Consider the following 22650-nt stretch of genomic DNA (forward strand, 5'->3'; position numbering starts at 1 on the left):
TACAATCCTAAATATATTATTTATTGGATCTTAATATATACATTAACTAAGAAGTCAACCAGTTAGGTAATTACCTTTTAGTGAAAATGTATCCTTTTTGTATATTGCATAAACTATAGAAAAATAAAATAGGAGAGATAGATAATAAAATAACTTGCTATGAGAAAAATTATGATGAAGAGTAAAATATTTTGGTTCTGCGATTAAACTATTTCAATGGAAGTCAACAACGTCAAAAAGCTATGTTGACTTTAACATAGAATGAAAATTAAGAAAATAATACATGAGAACGACTATTATGTTTAATTTTCATAAATGCATCAACTAGCATGTCTTCATAACTTCAATGTTTGAATTGTTTTTATTTAATAATATTCTTCTCTTCAATATAATTTTAAGGATATCTGCAATGATTTTAATAGTGAATTAGAATGTAAAACATAATTGTAGAACATAAAAAAAAAAAGGAAGATAAGATAATGTGAAAAACTTGGAAGTAAAACGAAAAAGTAATTGTAAATAAAAATAAAAATAGAAAATAATGGGAAAGTAAAGATAAAAAAAAATGATAGAAAAGAGAGGATTGATCGATGATAAAACTACCTAGAATTTTTCATTGACAAATTTAAAATAAAGAAATAGAAATAAAAAAAATGATGCAGAAAAGCAAACAAAAATGATGATCATAATCGCCCACAGAGTGAGAGTATTTATTTTAATTGTCAGTTTCATTTGAATATCAAACCGAAAATGAAATATTTTCTGACATTTCTTTATTAATATTTTATTTGTCCTTTGATTATTTTTTTGATTTTCTAGTTTTTTTGTTTTTTAAAGAATGAGGTTTCAGTAGCTCGAAACTACACATCAAACCTGTTGTCACACTCATCACAGCACCCCAGTTCTGGAACTCTCCACAATAATTTGGCGCGGAGAACACAGTAACCAGTTTCTTTCTAGCGAAGAATTCGTAACCGTCTTCCACCACCATATGACCACGGATAACTAAGTCAAATTTAAACTTAGAGCAAAAGTCATACACGTTCTTCTTAGAGAAAGTATAGGAGACACCTCTGTCATTCAGCGCCCAATCTTGAATCTGTGGATCAGGGTCACTCCACAACAAATCAGTTAGTAGACCTTGATCTGGGATATCCGTTGGTCTCATAATGTGGTTTATTTGGTTAAGGTCATCCATATCTGGAGAAATACCGCCGTGAACACAGAAAATTCTGTCCTGGATAGTGGCTGCAATAGGTAATGTGTTGAAGACATCAACAAAGTATCTCCAAGATTTGGAACCCATACGTCTCTTACATTCGTCATAAAACCCGTAAATCTTAGTAACATTAGCAGATTCGTGGTTTCCTCGAAGCATGAAGAAGTTTCCTCTGTATTTCAATTTGTAGCACAGCAGTAGGAGGATGGTCTCTAGAGATTGTTTACCACGGTCCACATAGTCTCCCAGGAACAAATAGCTAGTGTCTGGGGGAGAGCCACTTAACTTCAAAATTCTGAGCAAGTCATTGAATTGACCATGAACATCACCTACCACCTTAACTGGAGCTTGCAGTCTCAAAAGACTTGGCTCCTGTAAGAACACTTCACGAGCGTGGCTACATATAAGTTGAATTTCCCAGGATCTGAAGGGGAAGTCCTTCTTGGCCTTTGAGGAAGTAGTCTGTACACCCATCTTCAAAAGTTTCTCGATCGTGGCATCCACATCAAGGACATCAGTTGAGGAAGGGTCAGTAGGATATCTCTTGATCAACATGTGAGGAGTCTGAGTTGGTATCCTTGCACCGACAGAGCTAGCTCCAAGTCTCGAGCGAGAAGCGGTGGCGTTAGGGCTTGGAATGCCCTTTGAACCGGCCTTCTCAGCACCGAGGCTGGAAGATAGCCTAGAGGTCTTAGCATACGTGGTACCCATAGCATTAGTGGTAGATACGTTGTAACTAGCACTAGTGTGTTTCCGCATCAACGACACAAGCGAAGCGGGAGAACCCGAACTGACACCAGTGTTGGTATTGGTGTTGGTGTTGTTGTTACCAGTACTATTTGGTTTCAACACATACGATGAAGCAGGAGAGCTGAAATAAGAGAGTGGTGAAGCTGAGGAAGGATAAGAACCATTCGAAGAGGACGAGGAAGAGTATGAAGAAGAGGAAGAAGATGAAGGAGAGTTCATATTCTTGACTCTTCTCTGGTGTAGCGATTTGGAGTGTGGGAACGGTGTTGTTGAGAAGGCTCGAGCCATAGATATATCGATGTCCAGGGCATTAGAGTAAGAATAGTTAATTGTGTTATCATTGTTATTGTTATTGTTATCGTGTATATTTATAGTAGTCGCGTAGCGACTACTATCATCAGGGTCATTAGGCTCATTACTGTTCTCCTCGGAGGGAGTCTCTAGTGTATTGTTATTGGAAGAAGAACCTTGGAGGTTCGGTACTTCGAAGTTCTGATTATGAGTATTATTGGACGGGCTTCTCTTTCTCCTTCCCATTTAATTTCAAAAGACTATTGGTATTTTTATTTTTTTGTTTTTTTTTTTTGTATTATATATAGTGTTGTTGTAATGGTTGTGTTTTTTTTTTGTGTTTTTTTTTTATATTATATTGTGCTAGGATTCGGTATAGTCTTAGTTTTAATCCAGTATTTCAGTTCCCTTATTTTATATTATACTAATACTATGTTATATTATAATTATATTGTTGAGTAAAGAAAGTTTTTCTAAAGACACACCGTAAATGGGAATTAATAAAAAAATGCTTATCACGAACGACCCAAAGCCCTTTTTCTCGGTGTTTCTTCCATCTCTTCGTCTCTTCATCTCGCTGCTTGGAGAAATAGCTGTAGGTCCACAGAGAGAGAGAGAGAGAGAGAGAAAAAATTTTCCCTGGTTTAAAACAGCAAGAATGCACCGCACAACACACACCCTTGCTATAAGAGAGAAACACGTTTGTTTTTGGATCCGTCTCTTGCTATAGTGTCACACACACACACTACACACACACACACGCACTTAACGACACCAACAGTAATTCCCCTGGGGGGTTTATACGATTAGCACTTAAGCTTTGCAAAAGTCGATTATATAAGCAATACATATACATATTATACGGTTTTGGCATGTGTGTAAACCGTTAATAGAGACATACTCTTCGGGATATCGTTTGATAGCTATCCTATGCTATGCTATGTTAATGCTATATTTACAATACCTATTGTATTGTAATATTACAACTACGTACTTACAAATGTTTTATGTAGGATAAAGTTGTAAAAAAAGTAAGACAAGACACGACTAACTAAATGAAGAGAGATAAGGAAGTTGAAGAAGTGGAGGAAGAAGAGGAAGGGGAGACTAGATGCATATGTGGGGAGATGGAGCCTCCCGATGATTCTGGGTTCTTTATACAGTGTGAGCAATGTAATGTGTGGCAGCACGGTGTTTGTGTTGGGATATCCAACACTGCGGACTCAAAACCGCCTGATAAGTACTGGTGTGAGCAGTGTAGGCCAGAGTTGCATCGTCTCTACTATACCTCTGACACTGGGGAGTTGAGGTCGGCTTATAAACCTGTCTTGGAGAATAAGAGGAAGAACAGGAGGGCTGGGCGTGGTGGAGCAAGTGGTCCCACGACGAGTGGTTCTTCTTCTTCTAATCGTAGGCGTGGGAGTTCTGCTGGGATGGATCATTCTGATGAGGCTGACTCGGAGAGTTCTTCAATGACAACGACGTCCACGTCTAATGGGAGGAAGAGGCGGAAGACGAGTAATGGTGGCAGAAATAGGAAAAAGAGAGAAGATGACCATGGACAACTAGGAACTGATCATGATGCCAGTTCTGTTACTGATAACACCCTTGATAATGAGGACAAGAGTCTTGTTGATGATAGCACTCATGGTGTCGATGACACAGAAGAGACAGTTGACGATGATAAACAAAAAAAAGAAAAAGAACAAATAGTAGAAGGTAAAGATGGAGAACAACAGGTAAATGAGGTGGAAGAAGCACAAGCGCAACATATTGATGATCAACATGGTGTTAAAAAGGAAAATGACTCAGATGGTAACAATAAAGAGGTGAACAATGAACTTGATGGTGAAAGTATTGCTGACAGCTCAATTGATAGAAAGGAATCAACAAACCATGGTAAGAATAACGAAAATACTGAAACCACTGATATCGATAAGAATGTCGAGGGTGAACAAACAATTGACGAGGATGGAGATGCTGACGCTGAAAACTCAGTTGACCAAACAGAAATAGATGACATCAAACATGCAGAAAAAATAGAAGATTCTAAGAAGCTTAATGATAGAAAACGTGCTACATTGTTAGCAAGAGAAGAAAAACAATATCAATGGATGTTGGAAAAAGCCTTAAAGGAGAGTAGGAAAACGTCCAATAGACAAGACGATATAAATAACGAAGGAGAAAGTACTCATGAAGATCCAAAAAAAGAGGCACAACCCACCAATGAATCTGAAGATGCTTTAATCAAGGACGCCGAAGTACGAAACAGCAGTAATATCTCTATTAATAGTCAACACCAAGAGACGGAGGATATAGTGAATACAACTTCTGATGACACATCTAAGGCAAAGGAAGGAACGCCGGCATCCTCAAGTGAAGACCATACAAAAAAGAAAACCCAAAGGAGATCTCAAAGAGGACCTGCAAGAACAAGCTCGAGGAATAAAAACCCTAGAAAGCAACAGAACAAGAATGAGCAGGACACCAATGATGCTAAAGGCAAGACTGTTGAAATTGGTATTAATAAGCCCGTAAAACCTAGACTACCCCCTCCTCGTACTACACTTAACGAGATGAGAAGGAGAATTGCTGCTTTGATGGAATATTTGTCAAGAACACAATGGGAATTAGAAGAAGAGAATAGAATGCAGGATGAACTAACTAAATTTGTAGAAAATGAAGACTTTACACAAAAAGTAAAACAATTATTTGAAACTAATAATGAAAATCTGAAACTCATGGATGATTTAACAAAACAAATAATACAATGGGACTCTAGGTATTCCAATAACTTGTCTATTGATAACCAGTGATATAATTGTTGGTACATGGTGGTTGTATATTAATGTTTCTGCATATTCTTCAATTTATTATCTAATTTGTATGCCATTTAAACGCTACGATATTATATTCAAGTATATTTCCATATCTATAGATTGAGATGTTACAATGTAATAGTTGCATATAGATCACGACTTAATTTAATAAATAATTTATTGTTTTATAGACTATCTTTTTATGTATTTTTTATAATACCAGATGAGTTATAAAGCGAAAGGGAAAAAATATCATGCAGTGAGCAGGAAAGGGAATGTATTAGTTAAAGTTAGCGACAAAAGGAGCTGAACAACGCTTTAAAATCCAGATATATCAATAACATTATACCAATTACTCTTCACTGATAGATATTCTAAGGTTAAAACGATTTTTTTTCAGTTTATGATTACATTACACTAATATTACAAAAAAAAAAAATAATATGGGCAGCAGGAATAGAATTCGGAGTTTGGAGATTGATAACACTCATTCAAATTCATTAGGTCATAACCATGGAAGACAGCAAATGAGACAGTTTAGTACCAAGTCAAAAGCCAAGAGCTCTGCGAGTTTCAAGGGTCTCCGAAGAGTGTTGACCCATGATGGCACATTTGAGTCAGATATACCTAATCCAAGACATACCAATTTTAAGAAGAGTAAAAGCACTGATACATTGTCAAGAAAACGTGCTATCAGTGGTTTAAATATGACTTCATTGATGAAAGAAAAACCTACTCATAGAGTATCAAGGAGTCAAGGAAGTTCAATACACAGCCCAACTCATAGCCTGTCTAGAAGTACCAGCAGTGGGAACGTTGCACATAACTTATCATCAGCACTAGGTGGTGGTTTAAGGCCGCGTAGGACCAGAAGTACACATTCTGTTCTTAACTTAAGGGCAGCTCAAGAGTTTGAGGACAACGAATCAACTACAGATGATGAAGTTGACCATTTTACTGATGAGGAGGAACAGAATATAAGATACATTGAGGATTCTAGATCACGTAGGAATAAAGATGAAGGAAACCAGAAGATGCAAAATGGACAACTCTCTGTTATTCAGTCTAGTCCTGAGGATATATCAACTGTGCAACCTAGTAAGGTTGGCTCTCTAAATGTCTCAAAATCAACATTAAAGGAATATAGTATTGATAGGGAAGACAGTGACCTAATAAACCCTATAAGTCGAACGGACAGTCTCCCGCAGGATATCGATACTAAATTTGCAAGCCTTAGAATGAATGATGAAACTCCAAAAAAGATTAATGATAACGAAGACCATATCGGAGAAGTCGATCCTAACACTTTAAGTATTGATTCACATTCGCTTGTTAGACAAGAAAGAAAACCTAGGATGCTAAAGGAAGAAACAGAATTTTCGAACAATGAGGATGATCAAATCCCCAAGGTAAACGAAGATGCCATTACAGAAAATAAGAAAGTCGTATATGACGTTGATCAAAATTCTGATTCTGAGGAAGAAAAATATGTTCCAGATATGATTCTTTCACAATCTACAGGAATGGAGCGAAGATTTGACAATCCACCATCTATCCAGAACTCTTTAGCTAAAGTTCTACAAAATAATGGTACACACTCTAGCCAAGAAAAAAACATAGAACCTATTAATAATATTAAAGGTTTCAAAAATGGGGAAATGCCACTACCTAATCTTAAAGAGACAGATTTAGAAAAGAATTCTGACAGTATTCAAGAAAACGCCGAACAAAGAAATAATTTGCAAAATAATTCAGACGATAAACATCAGAAGAGTTTAATGAATGGAATATTTCAAAGAGATAAAATTTCACTACGTAATAAAAAGGATTCTAATGATAACTCTCCTTCATCCTTAAGAAAAAACCTTTCTCATACAACACCTAGCAAAATAAATAATTTCTCTCAATTCCTAAAATCGGAAAATATTGATGCTAATTCACGTACACAACGGAAAATGTGGTTACAAAGAGAAAATTCTATTCTGGATCTGAACACACAAAATGATAGTATTGAATCTATTTTTATGACAGGACATATTGATTTGAAACGAGAATATGAGCGAATCACTCATGAATATACAACTATAAGGAGGTTTGCAAACCCTCTGGATGAAGCGTTAATTAGACTAAATAGTCAAAAGAAAAATAATAATTCTAAATCTGCTACTGGAACTTCGCAGATGGATTCTTCTATAATGTCGAATTATAATCAACCTAAGGATCTAGAAGATATTCTACCTCCTAATCAACAAGCTAAGCTACATGCTATTTTAGCTTCCATTTGGAGAGTAGAAAGTCAATCATTCAATAAAGATGTCAATCCCATTAATAAGAACAAAAATAAACAAGAAGAGCAGAATATTCAACATTCGTCAATAAAGCATTCTTTGAAAAATACGTTGGGTGGGTCTGGTACAGCCCTACATCACCAGAGAATACCAAAAGTACAACCGACCACAAGAGCTGTACATAGAAGAATGGAAAATAGTAACTCTAATCTTGCCAATCACTTTAGGTAAATGGTTCAACTAAAGTATAGTAAATGAAATCACAAAGGAGATATTTCCATCCACTAAAATGGGTTATAGATTGTAACTTTAAGTATTGAAAATAAATTAAATATTATGGTAACTGGTTGTTTTTCACTGGTTTGGAAGAGTATTTCATATTTATTAAGGTAGAATTAGAACTAAAATTGTCTTGTAATTAATGATGGCTGTAAGCGGTAAGTGTTTTTCTGTGGTGTTCTATTACGTCATTATATTCACTAATATTTTTTTTATTATTATTAATTTGTTAAGATCCCGAACTTTGTGCGGATATCTTTAACATCTGGAATTGTTGACACAAAAAATGGAAAAAAAAAAATTCCAGCTCATCGATTTATTTCAATATGTATATCATAAAGTTATAAGACAGCTTTCTTATTATATTTCTCAATTGCATATAATAAATATTTATATTTCTTGTCTAAATCTCAACAACAGCGAGAAGATGTCAGTTCAAGAATATACACATGTCGGTCCGGCATTAAGTGTTAAATTTCATAACGAATATTTGTTCACTTGTTATGGCCCATATTTGCATGTGTATGATTATAGACATGATGAATTGATGATTAAATGCAAGATATTTCACAAAAACAAGATTCATGGTATAGCTATTAATGAAAAGGATAATAAGATATGTGCCTTTGGTGGGAAGTCTGTTTCCATATTTACTATTGAAGATATTCTTCAAAAACAAGAAATTCTTGATAATGAACTAATTTTGAATGATTGGATTATTTCTTCTGAGTTCAGTTTTGATGGAGATTATATTTATCATCTAACTTCTTATAATAAAGTTTTGATCTCAGATTTGTCTGGTAAAATTATTGATGAGAAGGCGTTAAGCAATGAAAGATCACTACTTTATTCTGGTACATTAAAAGTTCTATCCTCGGAATATGTTTTAGTGAATGCTGGTACTGTTATGGGAGGCGTTATTATCTGGGATATGTTTAAAGAAGAAATGAAACATAACCTAACGGGTCATGAAGGTTCTATTTTTTACGTTAGCGCAAGTAATAACGGTAAATTAATAGCGTCATGTTCAGACGACAGATCTATTAGATTATGGGATAATGAAACTGGAAATGAGCTTTCGGTTGGATGGAGTCATACTGCCAGAATCTGGAACTTGAAATTTTTCAACGATGACAAGAATTTAATTAGCGTCTCTGAAGATTGTACCTGCAGAGTTTGGAATATTATTGAGGCAGAAAATGGAACTCGTACATTAGAAATTTCGAATGTTACAGAAGGGCATCTCACAAAAAATGTTTGGGGTGTTGATGTTAGTGAAAGGAATCAACTAATTGCTACCTCAGGGAATGATGGGAGAATTAGATTGATAGATTTAAAAAGCGAATTCAATTCTGACGAAAACCTTACAGACTTTAGCATTTCAGATATTGAAGAGAATCTCGGCACCAAATTTGACGATGGAGAAATTATAAAAGGTTTCTTTTGGTTCAGTTTTGGTTTGGTTGCTATTACATCAATTGGTAGAATTTTGGGATATAACAAGAATCTCAAAACCTGGAGTCAATACTGTATTGATAATAGGTTGACCTCTTATTCTTTAACTCAGGGTATTTATGAGTCCAATATTGTCCTCTTTTCGAATAATAAATGTTCACTTCTTGTTATGAAGTTCTCAAGTGATGGGGGTGAAATTGTCGCCAAGAAAGCCTATCATGAAACCTCACTGTCAAAATTAAGTAACTGCATTATGTTAAGTGCAGGTTATCATGTGATTTTGATGGAATCTCCAAATCCTAAAGATAAACTTATTTTCTGGAATCTAGATGACAATCTAGATATTAAAGCTATCTATCATTTTAACAAGCCAGAAAATTTTGTTACAACTTGTCTAGAGGTATATGATAATTTCTATTTGGTTGGTTCTAGATTTAGTTCGATTGGTATTTTCAACATTAAAGATATTGATTCAAAGCCTACTGTTATCAGGAAGATAAACAATGGTGATTCTGTTACTACCATCAAACTATCTGATTTAGGCCCTAATTTTGAACCAATTTTCGCTGTTACTAACAGAGATGGCTTCTATGATTTTATTAAAATTAGCTTCAAAGATATTAAGAACGATAAATTCTATACTATTTTGCACTCAAATAAGTTACCAAAAGGATTTTTGGAAGGTTCTTACTTAAACTCTGATTTGAATTTTATTACATACGGTTTTAAATCATCATTGTTTTATATTTATAATGAAACAAGTTGCTATGAAATAGGTAGTCAGAACTGTGGTGGTGCTCATAGACAGTGGCATTTCAGTAAAGAAGATCCAAACTGCTTGATTTTAGCATACATTAAAGCCTCCAATTTGTATATTAGAAAATTCCCTAAGTCCGGTTTCCCACTTGTTCTTGATGGTGGTCTCCATGGGAGAGAAATAAGAGACGTTGCTATTATGAAAGACAATGATAACTTTAATGGTTATTTCTTCTGTACTGGATCTGAGGATACTACAATCAAATTGTCATATTTTGAACCTACCACGAGAGCTATTAAAAACTACTGGACTGAAAGAAAACATGTATCCGGTTTGCAGAGATTAAAAGCAATAAAAAATGATATGTTAATATCATCTAGTGCTAGAGAAGAGCTATTTTTATGGAAGTTAACATACAATAGATTGCGTCCTTATATCACATGTGTTCAAAGCTTACCAACATCCAGTAAAAACCCTGATTTAAGAATCATGGACTTTTCTACAGTCTTTCTATTAGATAACAAGGGTGACACTACAGGCGATTTCCTACTTTCAACAGTTTACTCTGATTCTATGATCAAAGTATGGCTTTACAACTCGGAGAAGAACTCGTTCTTTCCAGTTATTGAAGGGGTATACAAAACTTGCTGTATTTTGAACACTGATTTGAGGGTTTTTAATGACCAAATGATCTTATCTGCTTCAGCAACAGATGGTCATTTATTTGGTTACGATATTACCAACCAGTTAAAATCGCTGGGTTTCAAGATGTCGAAGGGCGGCATCAAGGCACCATTGAAGGTTGAAGAATTAAAGTCTTCGTCATTACCTGAAACGCCATCATTTGATAAAGCTGTTCACCAATCAGGTATCAAGTCTTTCTCGATTATGAAAAAATCGAAAAAGAAAATGTGTATTATAACTGGTGGGGATGATAATGCATTAGCTCTATCAACCGTTACTATTGATAAAGGTACAGATACTGAGATTGAGTTGAACTTCTCTGTTAAGGATGCTTCTTCATCGACAATTACTTCTGTTAACATATTCAAGAAAAGTAAAAAAACAAGAGTATTGACTACTTCTGTTGATCAGGTTATCAAGATTTGGTCTGTTGAAGGTGACAAATTAACTTTACTGAAAGACAAATATACGACAGTGGCCGACACTGGTTGCGCTGATTTGATCAAGGATAAAGAAAATAAGATTAATATCGTTGTGGGTGGTGTTGGTCTTTCCGTCTTTGCGTACTAAAAACATCTTAGGTGTTCTAATTTGTTTAGCATACATTGTTATAAACTTTAAGTTTAATTCAATTTAAGCACTGATTTTAAATGAATGATTTCATACGTAGAATTGTTCGTTATAATTTTCTAAAATTTAATGCTATTTTATATTATTATTGATAGATATGTACATGTTTAATAATTATACCGTAACTATTTCTCTGTGAACAAAAGAAAGTTGGAATCTTTCTGAACAGATAGTTTTAGGTTGCTAGAATATTTACAACTCATGATCTGGTTTTGTTTCTGTTTAATAAGCTGAAAAGTTACCCACCGAATGATTTTTTAAAAAAGGATATTAACCTTGACGTTGCTTATGTTTTTTATTGGCTTTGCAGTAGACATATACCCTCCCTTTCCTTCTTACAATATAACAATCACTGCACATCTTTTTCACAGATGTTCTAACTTTAAATCCTCTGGACTGTAACAAAAGCAATTGTGGTTTCCTGGGATAGAAAGGTATTAGACGCATTGGAATAGTTGGTCTCAATAGAGAAAAACTCCTCTGGAAAACCCTAAGAGAAAACATTCGTATCTATGTTTTATTTTCTTTTCTATCAAAGGTCGTAAAGTCGGTCCAATATGATGAGCTATTAAGAATTAAATAATAAGCAACTTTCAACTAAATATCCTACATTTCAAACATAGTCCTAAGCAACCTATATAGACTAAACATAGGCTTTGTATAATCTCTTAGGTTGCCGGAAAAAGTATCTCGAAATTGGCTACTTCAAGACCTTTCCGGGTAACGAGATATTGATCAAGTGGAATTCAATAGTATTCTTATAGAATAACAGCTATGCTCCGATAACATGGAAGTAACGTCTAGATATGTACTAATCTTATATATATATATATATGTGTATATTATTTCTTGAAAATATACTAAAGCTCTTTATAGTTGCTGTATAATAAAAGATATAAAAAAAAAGTTGTTTTCTAAAGAAACAAGGATAATATTAATAATATTTAAACTTCCGTTCATTTTGTTACAAGAGATAAATTCTATAGTTATTGTAAATAGAACATATATTTGGGTGAGGGGGATGACATTTAGATGGGTATACTACCATATAAAATTAGCATTTAGTACGAGAGTCTTTTTTACTTTCTTTTTTTGTTCTTCCGAAAACAGGGTAATAGTTTTTTCTTCTTTAAGGAAGAGAAGCGGAATAGGAAAAAAAAAAATTTTTTTTTAGTAGCGAAAAATAAACATCGAAATTCTTGAATTTTTTTTTTGGTTTCTTGCGTTTTTTTTAATTAGAAGAAGCTCATCTCTTTTATAGTACTCCTTAGTTAAGATTTGTTATTAAAAGGAAGTATTTACTATTAGATCAAAGTACACTATACAAATTATCTCACTTTTCAAATATAATAATTAAAAAAAAAAAGGACTAGTTTGTTTGGAAAGAAGCAAGAAAAATAAAAAGATATTTTTGTGGGATCAAAGATCATCAAACTATAACAACTTTAAAAATTTTTATATAAAAAGTTTTATTGTTCTTTTTTCTTCATTTAATTCTATTAACACTGAAATAGTATTAAGAAAGATTTACCTTTCCTAACCATTTCGTTATTGAAAACAAGATAAACAAATAGGTAATATACGAACATACCTTGATTTTGTGTTCCTGATATCTCTCTATTATAAAGAAAAACTTTTACAAAAAAAAGATACTCTTTTAATAGTTATCAAAAATAAGGGATTAATCTTAGAAATTTTAAAAAAAAAAATTAATAATAACAGAAGAAGCTTTTAAAAACTACGAAATAAGAAGTATTGTTTTGTGATTTTTTGTCTTTTTTTAATTCATTTCTTTTCGATTTTGTTATAATATTGCATAACTCTTTTACTTCGCTTACATTTATTTTAATTTTGGTTTTCTTCATTTCTGGATTTCATTTCTATTATCCTTTGTTTTAATCACATTTGAATTATTTTTTTTATTGTTTTTGGTACTATTCTTCTTAATATATTGATCTATTCTATATTCTAGAAAAAAAAAAAATAATATTAAGATAAAAATAAAAAGAAACTATACTGTTCACAGAGATATAATCGTTATTATTTTTATTTTTATTTTCACTTTAAATTGAGGGGAATTTCATACTTATTCTAATTCATTTCTGAGCAATAATATTATTACTACTTTTAAAAAAAAAATATAAAAATCCTAACTCTTTCTCTTTTGGATCATTAATTCTTTATTAATCTAAAAATAAGTTAAAGTATTTTAAAGTGGAATCAACATTTCAACTTTACTATTTGTGATAGCGCAATAAAAAGATTAGAGAAAAGTTCTACAGGTAACTAATCCAAAAAAAACAAAAAAACATTATATCAGAACAAAACCAACTTATTAATCGATATAAAAATAAGATAAGAGTTTGTCCTATATCAAAATTTCCTATTCTTTGCACATTATTTATTCTGTACGATTAAAGTTGAAGAGATACAACCAACTTAATAAAGAAAAAAAAAACATTAAACAGCAAATTGTTTGACCTACGGTGAATACTTAGTTTTTTAATACATCATGGCATCATCATTTTTGAATAATCAACCACAGGGCTTTCCCCAGAAAAACCAGTTTATGGCCCAGGAGAACAACATGGCTAATGAGATGTACTATGATATGGCAAAGCAACCTATGAGTAATGGTATGGTTTCTAATGCTCCTCAGTTGACAAACAACAATATTCTATTGAATAACAGTATGATTCAAGCTCAAAGAGATGAGTTACTTTACAATGAACAACATATGTTCGCTAATGGGAATACTATGAACCCTGTCTGGCAGAGAGACAATACCCAGAAATTTGTCCAACCACAAAAGCAGAGGTCAAACTTCTCTAATGAAAACCCTATGCAAGCTACACCAGGTATGAATGGATCTAGGTACAATATGTTAAACCCTTTACTGCAACAGAAATTTCCTTCAAGCTTAAACGGCATGATCACGACTGAATCTGAGGACTATTCTTTGAGTCAAGTTTCTTCTTTGTCTTCATTATCGGCTCCAACTGAACAAATGATGCTCCAAAATAACGGAACACATTCTAATATGAGTACTGCGGTACCTATCGGTGTTTCTCCAAGTAATACTTTAGCTGCTGCTAGTGCTGTCACTCAAGCCAATACCCCTGGTACAATGTTAATGAGCAATCAAAATGCTAGTAATCCACTTGATTTTACCAGTGCACCAAGTAGAACGGTTTATTTGGGAAATGTTCCGCCAACATTGACTATCAAAGAGTTATTGGATCATGTGCGCAGTGGTGTTGTTGAAGAAGCTAAGATTCTTCCTGAAAAAATGTGTGCTTTTGTTTCATTTGTTGATGAGAGCTCAGCTTTATTATTTCATTCCGACGCCATTTTGAAGAGACTAAATATCGAGAACAGAGATATTAAGGTTGGTTGGGGTAAACCTACCACCTTAGATCCATCATTGGCCTCTCATATTATAAATGACGGTGCAACAAGAAATGTTTATATCGGCCAAGGCAGTCATGATAAAACAGAACAAGACAACAATGAACCATTGACGGAGGAGAAACTATTGGATGATCTAAGAGAATACGGCGATATTGACTCCATCAAAATCATACCGGAAAAGAACATTGCATTTGTTCATTTTGCATCTATTTCTAATGCAATTAAGGTCGTTTCCACTTTGGCACAAAGAAATCCATATTACCAAGACAAGAAAATCTTTTACGGTAAGGATAGATGTGCTTTCATTACTAAGACACAACAACATAATGCTGCACAATTTCTAGGTGTCCAACCTGAGATGGAACATCTAATGCGTTACACCGATCGTGGATTTATTTCCAATGCATTATTACAACAATCTGCTGCTGCTGCTGCTATCGCTACCTCTGCTGGTGGCCCTAACAACTTAGGAAACAGAACTGTCTATCTAGGTAATCTTCCAAAGGGTGTCAAGATTGAAGAAATCTGTAACGCTGTCCGTGGAGGTCTTTTGCAATCTATTAAGCTATTAGAGGACAGACATGTTTGTTTTGTGTCATTCATCGATCCTACTGCAGCCGCCCAATTCTATGCCATGAGCTCGCTATACGGTTTTACTATTCAGAGACAACGTTGCAAAGTCGGTTGGGGTAAACATTCTGGTCCACTTCCAAATGCATTAGCCCTAGCCGTCAGTAACGGGGCCTCAAGAAATGTATACCTAGGAAACATCGATTTCGAAAGAGATGCTAAATCTCAAAAGCCTATATTCAATGAACAAACCCTAAGAGAGATATTCCAAGAATATGGAGAAGTGGAACAGATTAACTTCTTAATTGAAAAGAAATGTTGTTTCATTAATTTTACTAATATCAATAATGCTATCTTTGCAATGGATAAGATTAAGTCTAATCCACATTTCAAGGATTTGAAAATCAATTTCGGTAAAGATAGATGTGGTAATGTACCTCATCAAATCCGTTAGGAGAAAGAAAAAAAAGTAAAAAGAGGAAGTATTGCAAATAGTTTAGAAGCTATTTCTTTAAATTATTTTCTTCCTTATTTTTTCTTTTACTACAAATATTATTAATATTATTATGGTTTGATTATCATTATTTTTTTCTTCTTTATTTTTGTTATTGTTTTTTTTTTTATCCCATAATTCGTATCTTCGTCTTCCTTTTTTTTTGTGTTTGTTAGTTTATTTCTTACCAAATCCATTTTTTCGACTGTTATATTTTTTTCCTTACTGTTTTCATTAAGTTTACTTTTTTTTTATTTCCTAATTCTATTCTTTTATCTTCATTTCATCTCATGATAAAAAAGAGTATTCATTTATTAAAACATCATAATACGTTTTTTTATTATTATTATTATATACTCTTATATTATCTAATTAATCTCATCTCTTCTTATGTATGGTCCTAGGGTTAATAAAAGGCTAATACCCGCGCTCATCACTTTAGTATTACTCTCGCCCTTATTCCCTACAGTGTTTTATTACCCAGGCACCTCATTTTTACTGAAAATAGCGCAGTGACTGGCGGGGGTCTGTTTTTTCTACTTAATTATATAAATCCTCAGAAAACGATGCAGTTGCTGTCTTTAATTTTACGACCACCCTCCCCTCTTCTCCTGCTTTATCCACGTACATTTCTAAACGTATGAGTCACTTAATTAATATCAACGTATATCTTAAAATAAGAGGGCAGCTGCGGCTTCTTTCTGTTTCAATTTTCTTTCTTTTCTCAAGTATCTGGGGTACCCCACCAACGTAGTCATTAAGAGACGAATTGCGTAGAAACGGTTTTAAGAGACGAATTGCGTAGATACGCACGAATTACCTGGAAATGGTGTTAAGAGAATATTTAGTACAATACAAATAAATAAATAAAAAAGGGATCTGTATGAGGTGTTCTGTGTAAGTGCTCTTCATAGGGTTTTTTATTTTGTCAAGCTATAAAGATGACGTAGGAGGGGTCATCTGATTATAGGAAACCCATTCTGGTAGAGGGGTAATGCAAAAAATTTTTCAATGAAATTGTTTATTACAAATTAATATTTAAGTAACGATAAATAAAAAATACACAACCCATAAACGACATTATTATCTCAATAACACGAACCTCTCCCTCCACAAAAATAAAACTTTGAAAAAAATAAAAAATAAAAAAAAATAAAAGGGTATGTTTAAGCCTGTGAATTATTCAGATAATAAGGCTGCTCAGAGTGATTCTGATGTGGAGCCGACTGATTTACAGACTAAGCATGTGACTATACATCCTGAGGTTAAGGAGTTTTTGAAGACTGATATGCCTTTTCAGAGGAGGCCACTTAGTGACACGCCGATCACTAGTGCTTGGAATTCTCCTGGGTTATCGGAAGACAGCACACCTACTGAATCTCCAGATAGGAGTACTCTGGATTTGACTAGTATCAAAGATCTTGCGTTGCAGAGTGCTGATGAGGATAGTGGCGGGAATGACGGTGAAGGGGAAGGGGAAGATGATGATGATGATGATGAAGGTGGTGTGAAGTTGTCGAAAAAGAAGAGTCGGTCATTTAAGGATCTGATGGCTGAACAATCCTTAGAATATCCTACAAAGAAATCCTCGACCATAGACGTGCCGGGACTCACTAAGTCTAAGACCTCCCCAGACGGTATGATCTCTAGCAAGGATCCTGGTTCGAAATTGATTATAGTTATGGTTGGTTTGCCAGCGACTGGTAAATCGTTTATTACGAATAAGCTATCACGGTATTTGAATTATTTGATGTACTACTGCAAAGTATTCAATGTTGGTAACACCAGAAGACAGTATTCTAAGGAACATGCACTGCATGAACAGGACTCTAGCTTCTTTGATCCTAATAATGAAGAGTATAAGAAGCTCAGAGATAAATGGGCCTTAGATACGCTGGATGAGTTGCTAGACTACCTGTTGGAAGGAACGGGTTCTGTTGCCATCTTTGACGCCACTAACTCAACAAAGTTGAGACGTAAGGCTGTGATGGATAAAATCAAAACCAGAAATCCTCAATTGAAAGTTCTTTTCTTGGAATCTATTTGCACTAACAGGGCTTTGGTAGAACGCAATGTGAGATTAAAGATTTTCGGTCCTGATTATAAGGGTAAAGACCCTGAGAAATCTCTCAGAGATTTCAAAGACAGATTGGCTAACTATTTAACGGCATATGAACCTATTGCTGACGATGAAGATCTGTGTTATATCAAAATGATAGACGTAGGGAAGAAAATTATCGCTGCAAATATCGAGGGGTTTCTCGCATCTCAAACAGTTTATTATCTGCTAAACTTCAACCTTAGAGAGAGGCAAATTTGGATCACCAGAGGTGGTGAAAGTGAGGATAATGTCAAAGGAAGAATTGGCGGTGATTCTGCTCTTACTGAGCGTGGTAAAAAATACGCTAGAGCTCTTGCGGATTTCATTAACGAGCGTAGAGTTCTATATTACCAACAGGAAATGGAGAACTCTAAAAGAGAAATGGAACAATACGAAAAGGAAAAAGAGAGGATTAAACTTCTTGCGGAGAGCAAAGGTTACTCGGGTACTTCTACTGATGTGGGTGCCTTTGAACCAGCTCCATACCAGTGTAACGATTTCTTTGTTTGGACTAGTATGAGGGAGAGAACCATTGAAACAGCTCAATGGATAAATGATGAAGATTATCCAAAGAAAGAAATGAGAATGCTTGATGAGTTAGGAGTTGGTGATTTCGATGGAATGACCTACACTGAAATTCAAGAGAAATTCCCTCTAGAATACGAAAAAAGGCGTATGGACAAGTTGAGGTATAGATATCCTGGTATCGGTGGAGAATCGTATATGGATGTGATTAATAGAGTAAGACCTGTTATCACTGAACTGGAAAGAATTGAAGATAATGTACTAATTATTACTCACAGAGTAGTTGCACGTGTTTTACTAGGCTATTACATGAATTTACGTACCGATATCATAGCCAATTTAGATGTCCCCCTACATTGTGTATATTGTTTAGAGCCAAAACCATATGGTATGGTATGGTCCTTATGGGAGTATAATGAGGAGCAAGATTCATTCTTTAAGGTACCAGAATCAGACCTAAATACAACAAAAGTTAGGGAAATTGGACTTGTACACAAGGAGAGAAGATACTCAGAGGTTCCAACTGCTCCACCCAGCGCCAATTCGAACTGCGATGACTTCCTATTACGTAGAAATTCTATTGATATTGCATCCCCACCTCCTATTGAGCTTCCAGGATTAAAAACCACAGTTTCTGAACCTTCTGATGCTAATAAGTTGGATAAACAAAAAGCAAAGGCTACACTCAGCTCAGAATTCCCAATAACATTAGGAAATTCAACTTTAGTAGGGCCTTCTGGAAGACATGATCCTCGTTTGCAGAATAAATCTAAAAATAAGGGATCAATACTAATGAATAATGACTAAATGATTGATATACATTTTTTTTTTCTGTTTATATAATTTTAATGCTGTTTTTTTTTCTAAATACTTAATAATGAATATATTAACTATTGGTAAGATATGAAAACCTATATATATTTTATCAAATTGTATATGACTGTAAATAAAGAAAGTATTTTGTGTTTTATGACATTGCAGTACATGAATTTTATATATTATATTATTTCCTCCTAAGTCCCTTATTACCTGTATTTGTAAAGACTGCATTTTGTCTTTCTCTAGCTTCTGTAGTTTTAAGCATAATGATACCAATCTATGAAAGATTATAGAGGGTATTTCTTCAAGTAAAAACAATGAACACAGTATGTTATGTGGACTCTTATCAGGACTAAAATCAATCAGATGAGTAGAAATTCTACACTTGTAATTTCCTATCCCACTTATAATGTTTTTTATAAAAGATTTATTTACGCGGATCCATACAATATTCCTAGCGCATCTATCCAAGCGCCCACAGATCCATATAGACCCATTATATATTGGCCACTTGGAGGACTTAGTTCAGCCAAACCACCACCACCTTTACCGTAAGAAGGAGTTGTACGCCCAGTGTTCATCACAAACTGTATAGAGTCAATCCACCAACCGCATTTAAGGTTGAAGCCAGTGATAATTTCATTAGGTTGTAATGTTATATCAGCATAGCTTCCTGCCTCTTTTCCAAATATTACAGTCTTTGTTTTCCTAGAGCTACCATTAGAAAAGGATTTCTGATCACCCTTTTCATACGTTCTTGGTGGTACCGCAGGAGTCTTTATAGGGTCAGTACAGGTAAACTTGAGACCATTAACAGCATGTGAATAATATACTCTGACAGAGGTTACAGTACGGAAGTCAATAGGAACTATACCTGTAGGTTCACTTCTTTCAGGTCTACCTAAAGTAGGGGATTTGATGGCGACAACATTATCGCCAAACCCGAACTTACTCATATTAACAGTTTCACTCTTCATCATTTGGGGGAAGTTCTCAATGTACTGATCGTCAGTATTAACAGCAAGAATTCGGATGTGAAAAGAATTCCCGTGTTCAGGTATATCATTAGGAGGAATTCTAGAACGCAAATCCTCCATTGAAATTGTAATCTCTTTTTGAGGGCCTACACCTCCTAGTGAAAGTGGAAGATATTCTAAGTAAGCTTTAGCTAAGTCGCCACATACAATTTCGATAGCATATATACCAGTTTTCGATTTGAATGTGAAAACCCCATTACCTTGGTTGTAAACAGCTGGTTTGGGATAATCAAAGTTTCCAATTCGCCCAGGTCTCATAAAAGAAGGATCGTAGTAATCTTGAGGGACTGTGCATGTTGGATGATATAAGTACCTGAGAAGGTCTAATCTGTGCCAAGTACATTCCTCCTTAGGGTAAATAGGAGATTTTGCACCATAAGAGTTTGTTCTCACACTGTAAGCCTCCTTAGTTAAGAATGATCTATTAAGTGTAATATAATCTCTGAGCATAACACCGTTCACTTGATGAGGAGAACCAAGAGAATGACCAATTTCGTGCATAAATGCACCTAGAGTGACATTCAAACATTCCCAGTGGGTACCACATTGGTTTGCATCATTTGCAACTTCTTTTGTGGAAACCTTGGTACTATCAAGGAAATATGGTATGACTTGCTCCATCGATGTTGGCCAGGAGTACATTCCGTGTGAACCGAATATAGCCAGACGGAATTGGTCATCACCACCACCGAGTGCTGCATGACCTCTAATCAACTTACCATCCCAATGAGCATCTAGAAATACACAGGCAGCCATGACAGGTTTCTCGCCCTGAGTAAATGGACCGCCATATTTTCTTAGAGCATCCATTGCCATACCAAATAAATCACCGCTTCTCTTGGCATTTGGATTTTGTTGGGCAACATCTATATCCCTTATCTCGTTAGTTGTTTTATCAGAACGAACGATGTGAACTTTGATGGTGTTTCTCATAGCAATTCTCTGTTCGAACTGTGTATCCCATGTGTATTCCTCAACAAATTTGATAGTTCTATGACCAAAACCATTCCTTAGCATTTGCTCATTAGTGAATGCTTGCATTAAACGAGCACCAATTCTCATCTTCTTAACGGCTAGATCTAAACCATTACCACCTTCTTTTTGGATTTGGCTTGCAGGTGAGTCAAATTGTAGGGGTGAATCCTTAGCTACAACTAAACATAAATGGATTGGTAAATTTTGGTCTAGTGGACTATAAAAACAATCTACAGTCTTTGAAATATTAGTATCTGTGATAAAGGAAAGCCTGTTGGCACCAGGAGTCAGGATAATAGTAGCTTTGAAAAATCCATCATTTACTGGAAAAGTCAAAGGAGGTAGTTGAGGATGTTGAACTTGTATGTTGTTAGCAGACTTACTATTCAACTTACCATGTACCACAACACATGGCGAGAACAGTTCCTCGTTAGCACGAAGATTGAAAAGTTCAATATTATCTTTACTCTCACCCATCTCGTTTGAAAACTCCCCTTAATTTTTTTTATCCTTTGGTTTAAGAAGAGCAATTACTATAATGAAGTATTGAAAAGTTACTTAACAACAGTAAAAGAGGTAAAAAGGTATTACGAGCTTTAAATTTATATATACAGGAATGTTTACGTCTTATCTCAAAATATATACATTCTTAGAAGTGGCCAGCAAAGCCTTCGATTTTGAATAATCCCCTTAGTATATTGTGATTTTCCTTTTTTTTTTTTTTTCAGCTTCTATAGTAGTAAATGACGTATCTAATGGACAGATCAGGATTAGCAAGCTCTCACACCCTATGGCACTTTAAAATACATGGAGCATTATATTTCAGTGAAATTTTGTTCAATATATCTCCTTCAAAGATATAGTTCGCTAACACCTCTAGCTTACAAAAATTATATTGCAAATATTACTATAATGATATAAAAATATTTTTAATACCATCGCTTATGTTCAACTTGCAACTACCATATCAACACATAACTATATACACCCTTATAGCTACATAAAAACTACCAAAATGGACATCAACCCTGAGCCTTTGTATACACAAAACATTAAATAGTTGTAACTAAACCACTACTATATCCAGTACTTATTTGAATTTTGAATAATGCCAAAGATTACATAATCGAATAGAACTGTCCACCAAGTACTACGACCAGTTCTGTGGAGTTTTTCCGAGAGGTGCTATAATTGCTGACAATACACGCAGACCAGTGAAAACCGCTTACAAAAACCTTAGATTTAAGACCCTAGGGCAGAGGTATTTCTCTACAGCTGTTTCTGTGTAAAAATACTCTCCCTGCGTCGTTGTCTTCGAGCAATACTGGTTTCTCGAGTTATTCCGGAGCATTTAAAATTAAATTGTTCATTAATTAATGAGCCAATGGACAGAGTCACTAGTAATTCCAATTAGTCATTTGCTATTGCTTTAGAGGTAGTCACTAGATGACACATCCTGTGTGTGTGTGAAGTTTTTTTTTTTAAGGGAAGTGTACATATAAGCTACAAAAATTGCAATTGATTTCGAACGTAATCAATTTATTACT

At 34.5% G+C, this 22650-nt stretch overlaps 8 protein-coding genes across 8 annotated transcripts; 5 read left to right on the top strand and 3 right to left on the bottom strand.

The window, feature by feature from the left end:
• Positions 1–799: 799 nt before the first annotated feature.
• PPQ1 (protein-serine/threonine phosphatase) lies at positions 800–2506 on the bottom strand (the record flags this gene model as incomplete). Its single annotated transcript, XM_071052241.1, has 1 exon — positions 800–2506. The coding sequence occupies one exon, from the start codon at positions 2504–2506 to the stop codon at positions 800–802; it is 1707 nt and encodes a 568-aa protein (XP_070906862.1).
• An 809-nt stretch (positions 2507–3315) lies between these two features.
• On the top strand, positions 3316–5076 carry CTI6 (Cti6p; the record flags this gene model as incomplete). The annotated part of the gene is made up of 1 exon (XM_071052242.1): positions 3316–5076. One exon carries the CDS (start codon positions 3316–3318, stop codon positions 5074–5076), a length of 1761 nt encoding a protein of 586 aa, XP_070906863.1.
• A 446-nt stretch (positions 5077–5522) lies between these two features.
• On the top strand, positions 5523–7598 carry TCO89 (Tco89p; the record flags this gene model as incomplete). The annotated part of the gene is made up of 1 exon (XM_071052243.1): positions 5523–7598. One exon carries the CDS (start codon positions 5523–5525, stop codon positions 7596–7598), a length of 2076 nt encoding a protein of 691 aa, XP_070906864.1.
• Positions 7599–8073: 475 nt separating this feature from the next.
• Positions 8074–11112, top strand: RTT10 (tRNA (34-2'-O)-methyltransferase regulator RTT10; the record flags this gene model as incomplete). Its single annotated transcript, XM_071052244.1, has 1 exon — positions 8074–11112. One exon carries the CDS (start codon positions 8074–8076, stop codon positions 11110–11112), a length of 3039 nt encoding a protein of 1012 aa, XP_070906865.1.
• Positions 11113–11442: 330 nt separating this feature from the next.
• RTC6 (mitochondrial 54S ribosomal protein bL36m) lies at positions 11443–11676 on the bottom strand (the record flags this gene model as incomplete). Its single annotated transcript, XM_071052245.1, has 1 exon — positions 11443–11676. One exon carries the CDS (start codon positions 11674–11676, stop codon positions 11443–11445), a length of 234 nt encoding a protein of 77 aa, XP_070906866.1.
• Positions 11677–13684: 2008 nt separating this feature from the next.
• MRN1 (Mrn1p) lies at positions 13685–15607 on the top strand (the record flags this gene model as incomplete). The annotated part of the gene is made up of 1 exon (XM_071052246.1): positions 13685–15607. One exon carries the CDS (start codon positions 13685–13687, stop codon positions 15605–15607), a length of 1923 nt encoding a protein of 640 aa, XP_070906867.1.
• Positions 15608–16808: 1201 nt separating this feature from the next.
• Positions 16809–19079, top strand: PFK26 (6-phosphofructo-2-kinase; the record flags this gene model as incomplete). The annotated part of the gene is made up of 1 exon (XM_071052247.1): positions 16809–19079. One exon carries the CDS (start codon positions 16809–16811, stop codon positions 19077–19079), a length of 2271 nt encoding a protein of 756 aa, XP_070906868.1.
• A 443-nt stretch (positions 19080–19522) lies between these two features.
• RNJ42_02083 (putative metalloendopeptidase) lies at positions 19523–21580 on the bottom strand (the record flags this gene model as incomplete). Its single annotated transcript, XM_071052248.1, has 1 exon — positions 19523–21580. One exon carries the CDS (start codon positions 21578–21580, stop codon positions 19523–19525), a length of 2058 nt encoding a protein of 685 aa, XP_070906869.1.
• Between the last annotated feature and the right edge of the window lie 1070 nt (positions 21581–22650).

This window comes from Nakaseomyces bracarensis, assembly GCF_045282275.1.
Source record: "Nakaseomyces bracarensis strain CBM3 chromosome Unknown Scaff8_0, whole genome shotgun sequence".
Lineage (NCBI taxonomy): Eukaryota > Fungi > Ascomycota > Saccharomycetes > Saccharomycetales > Saccharomycetaceae > Nakaseomyces > Nakaseomyces bracarensis.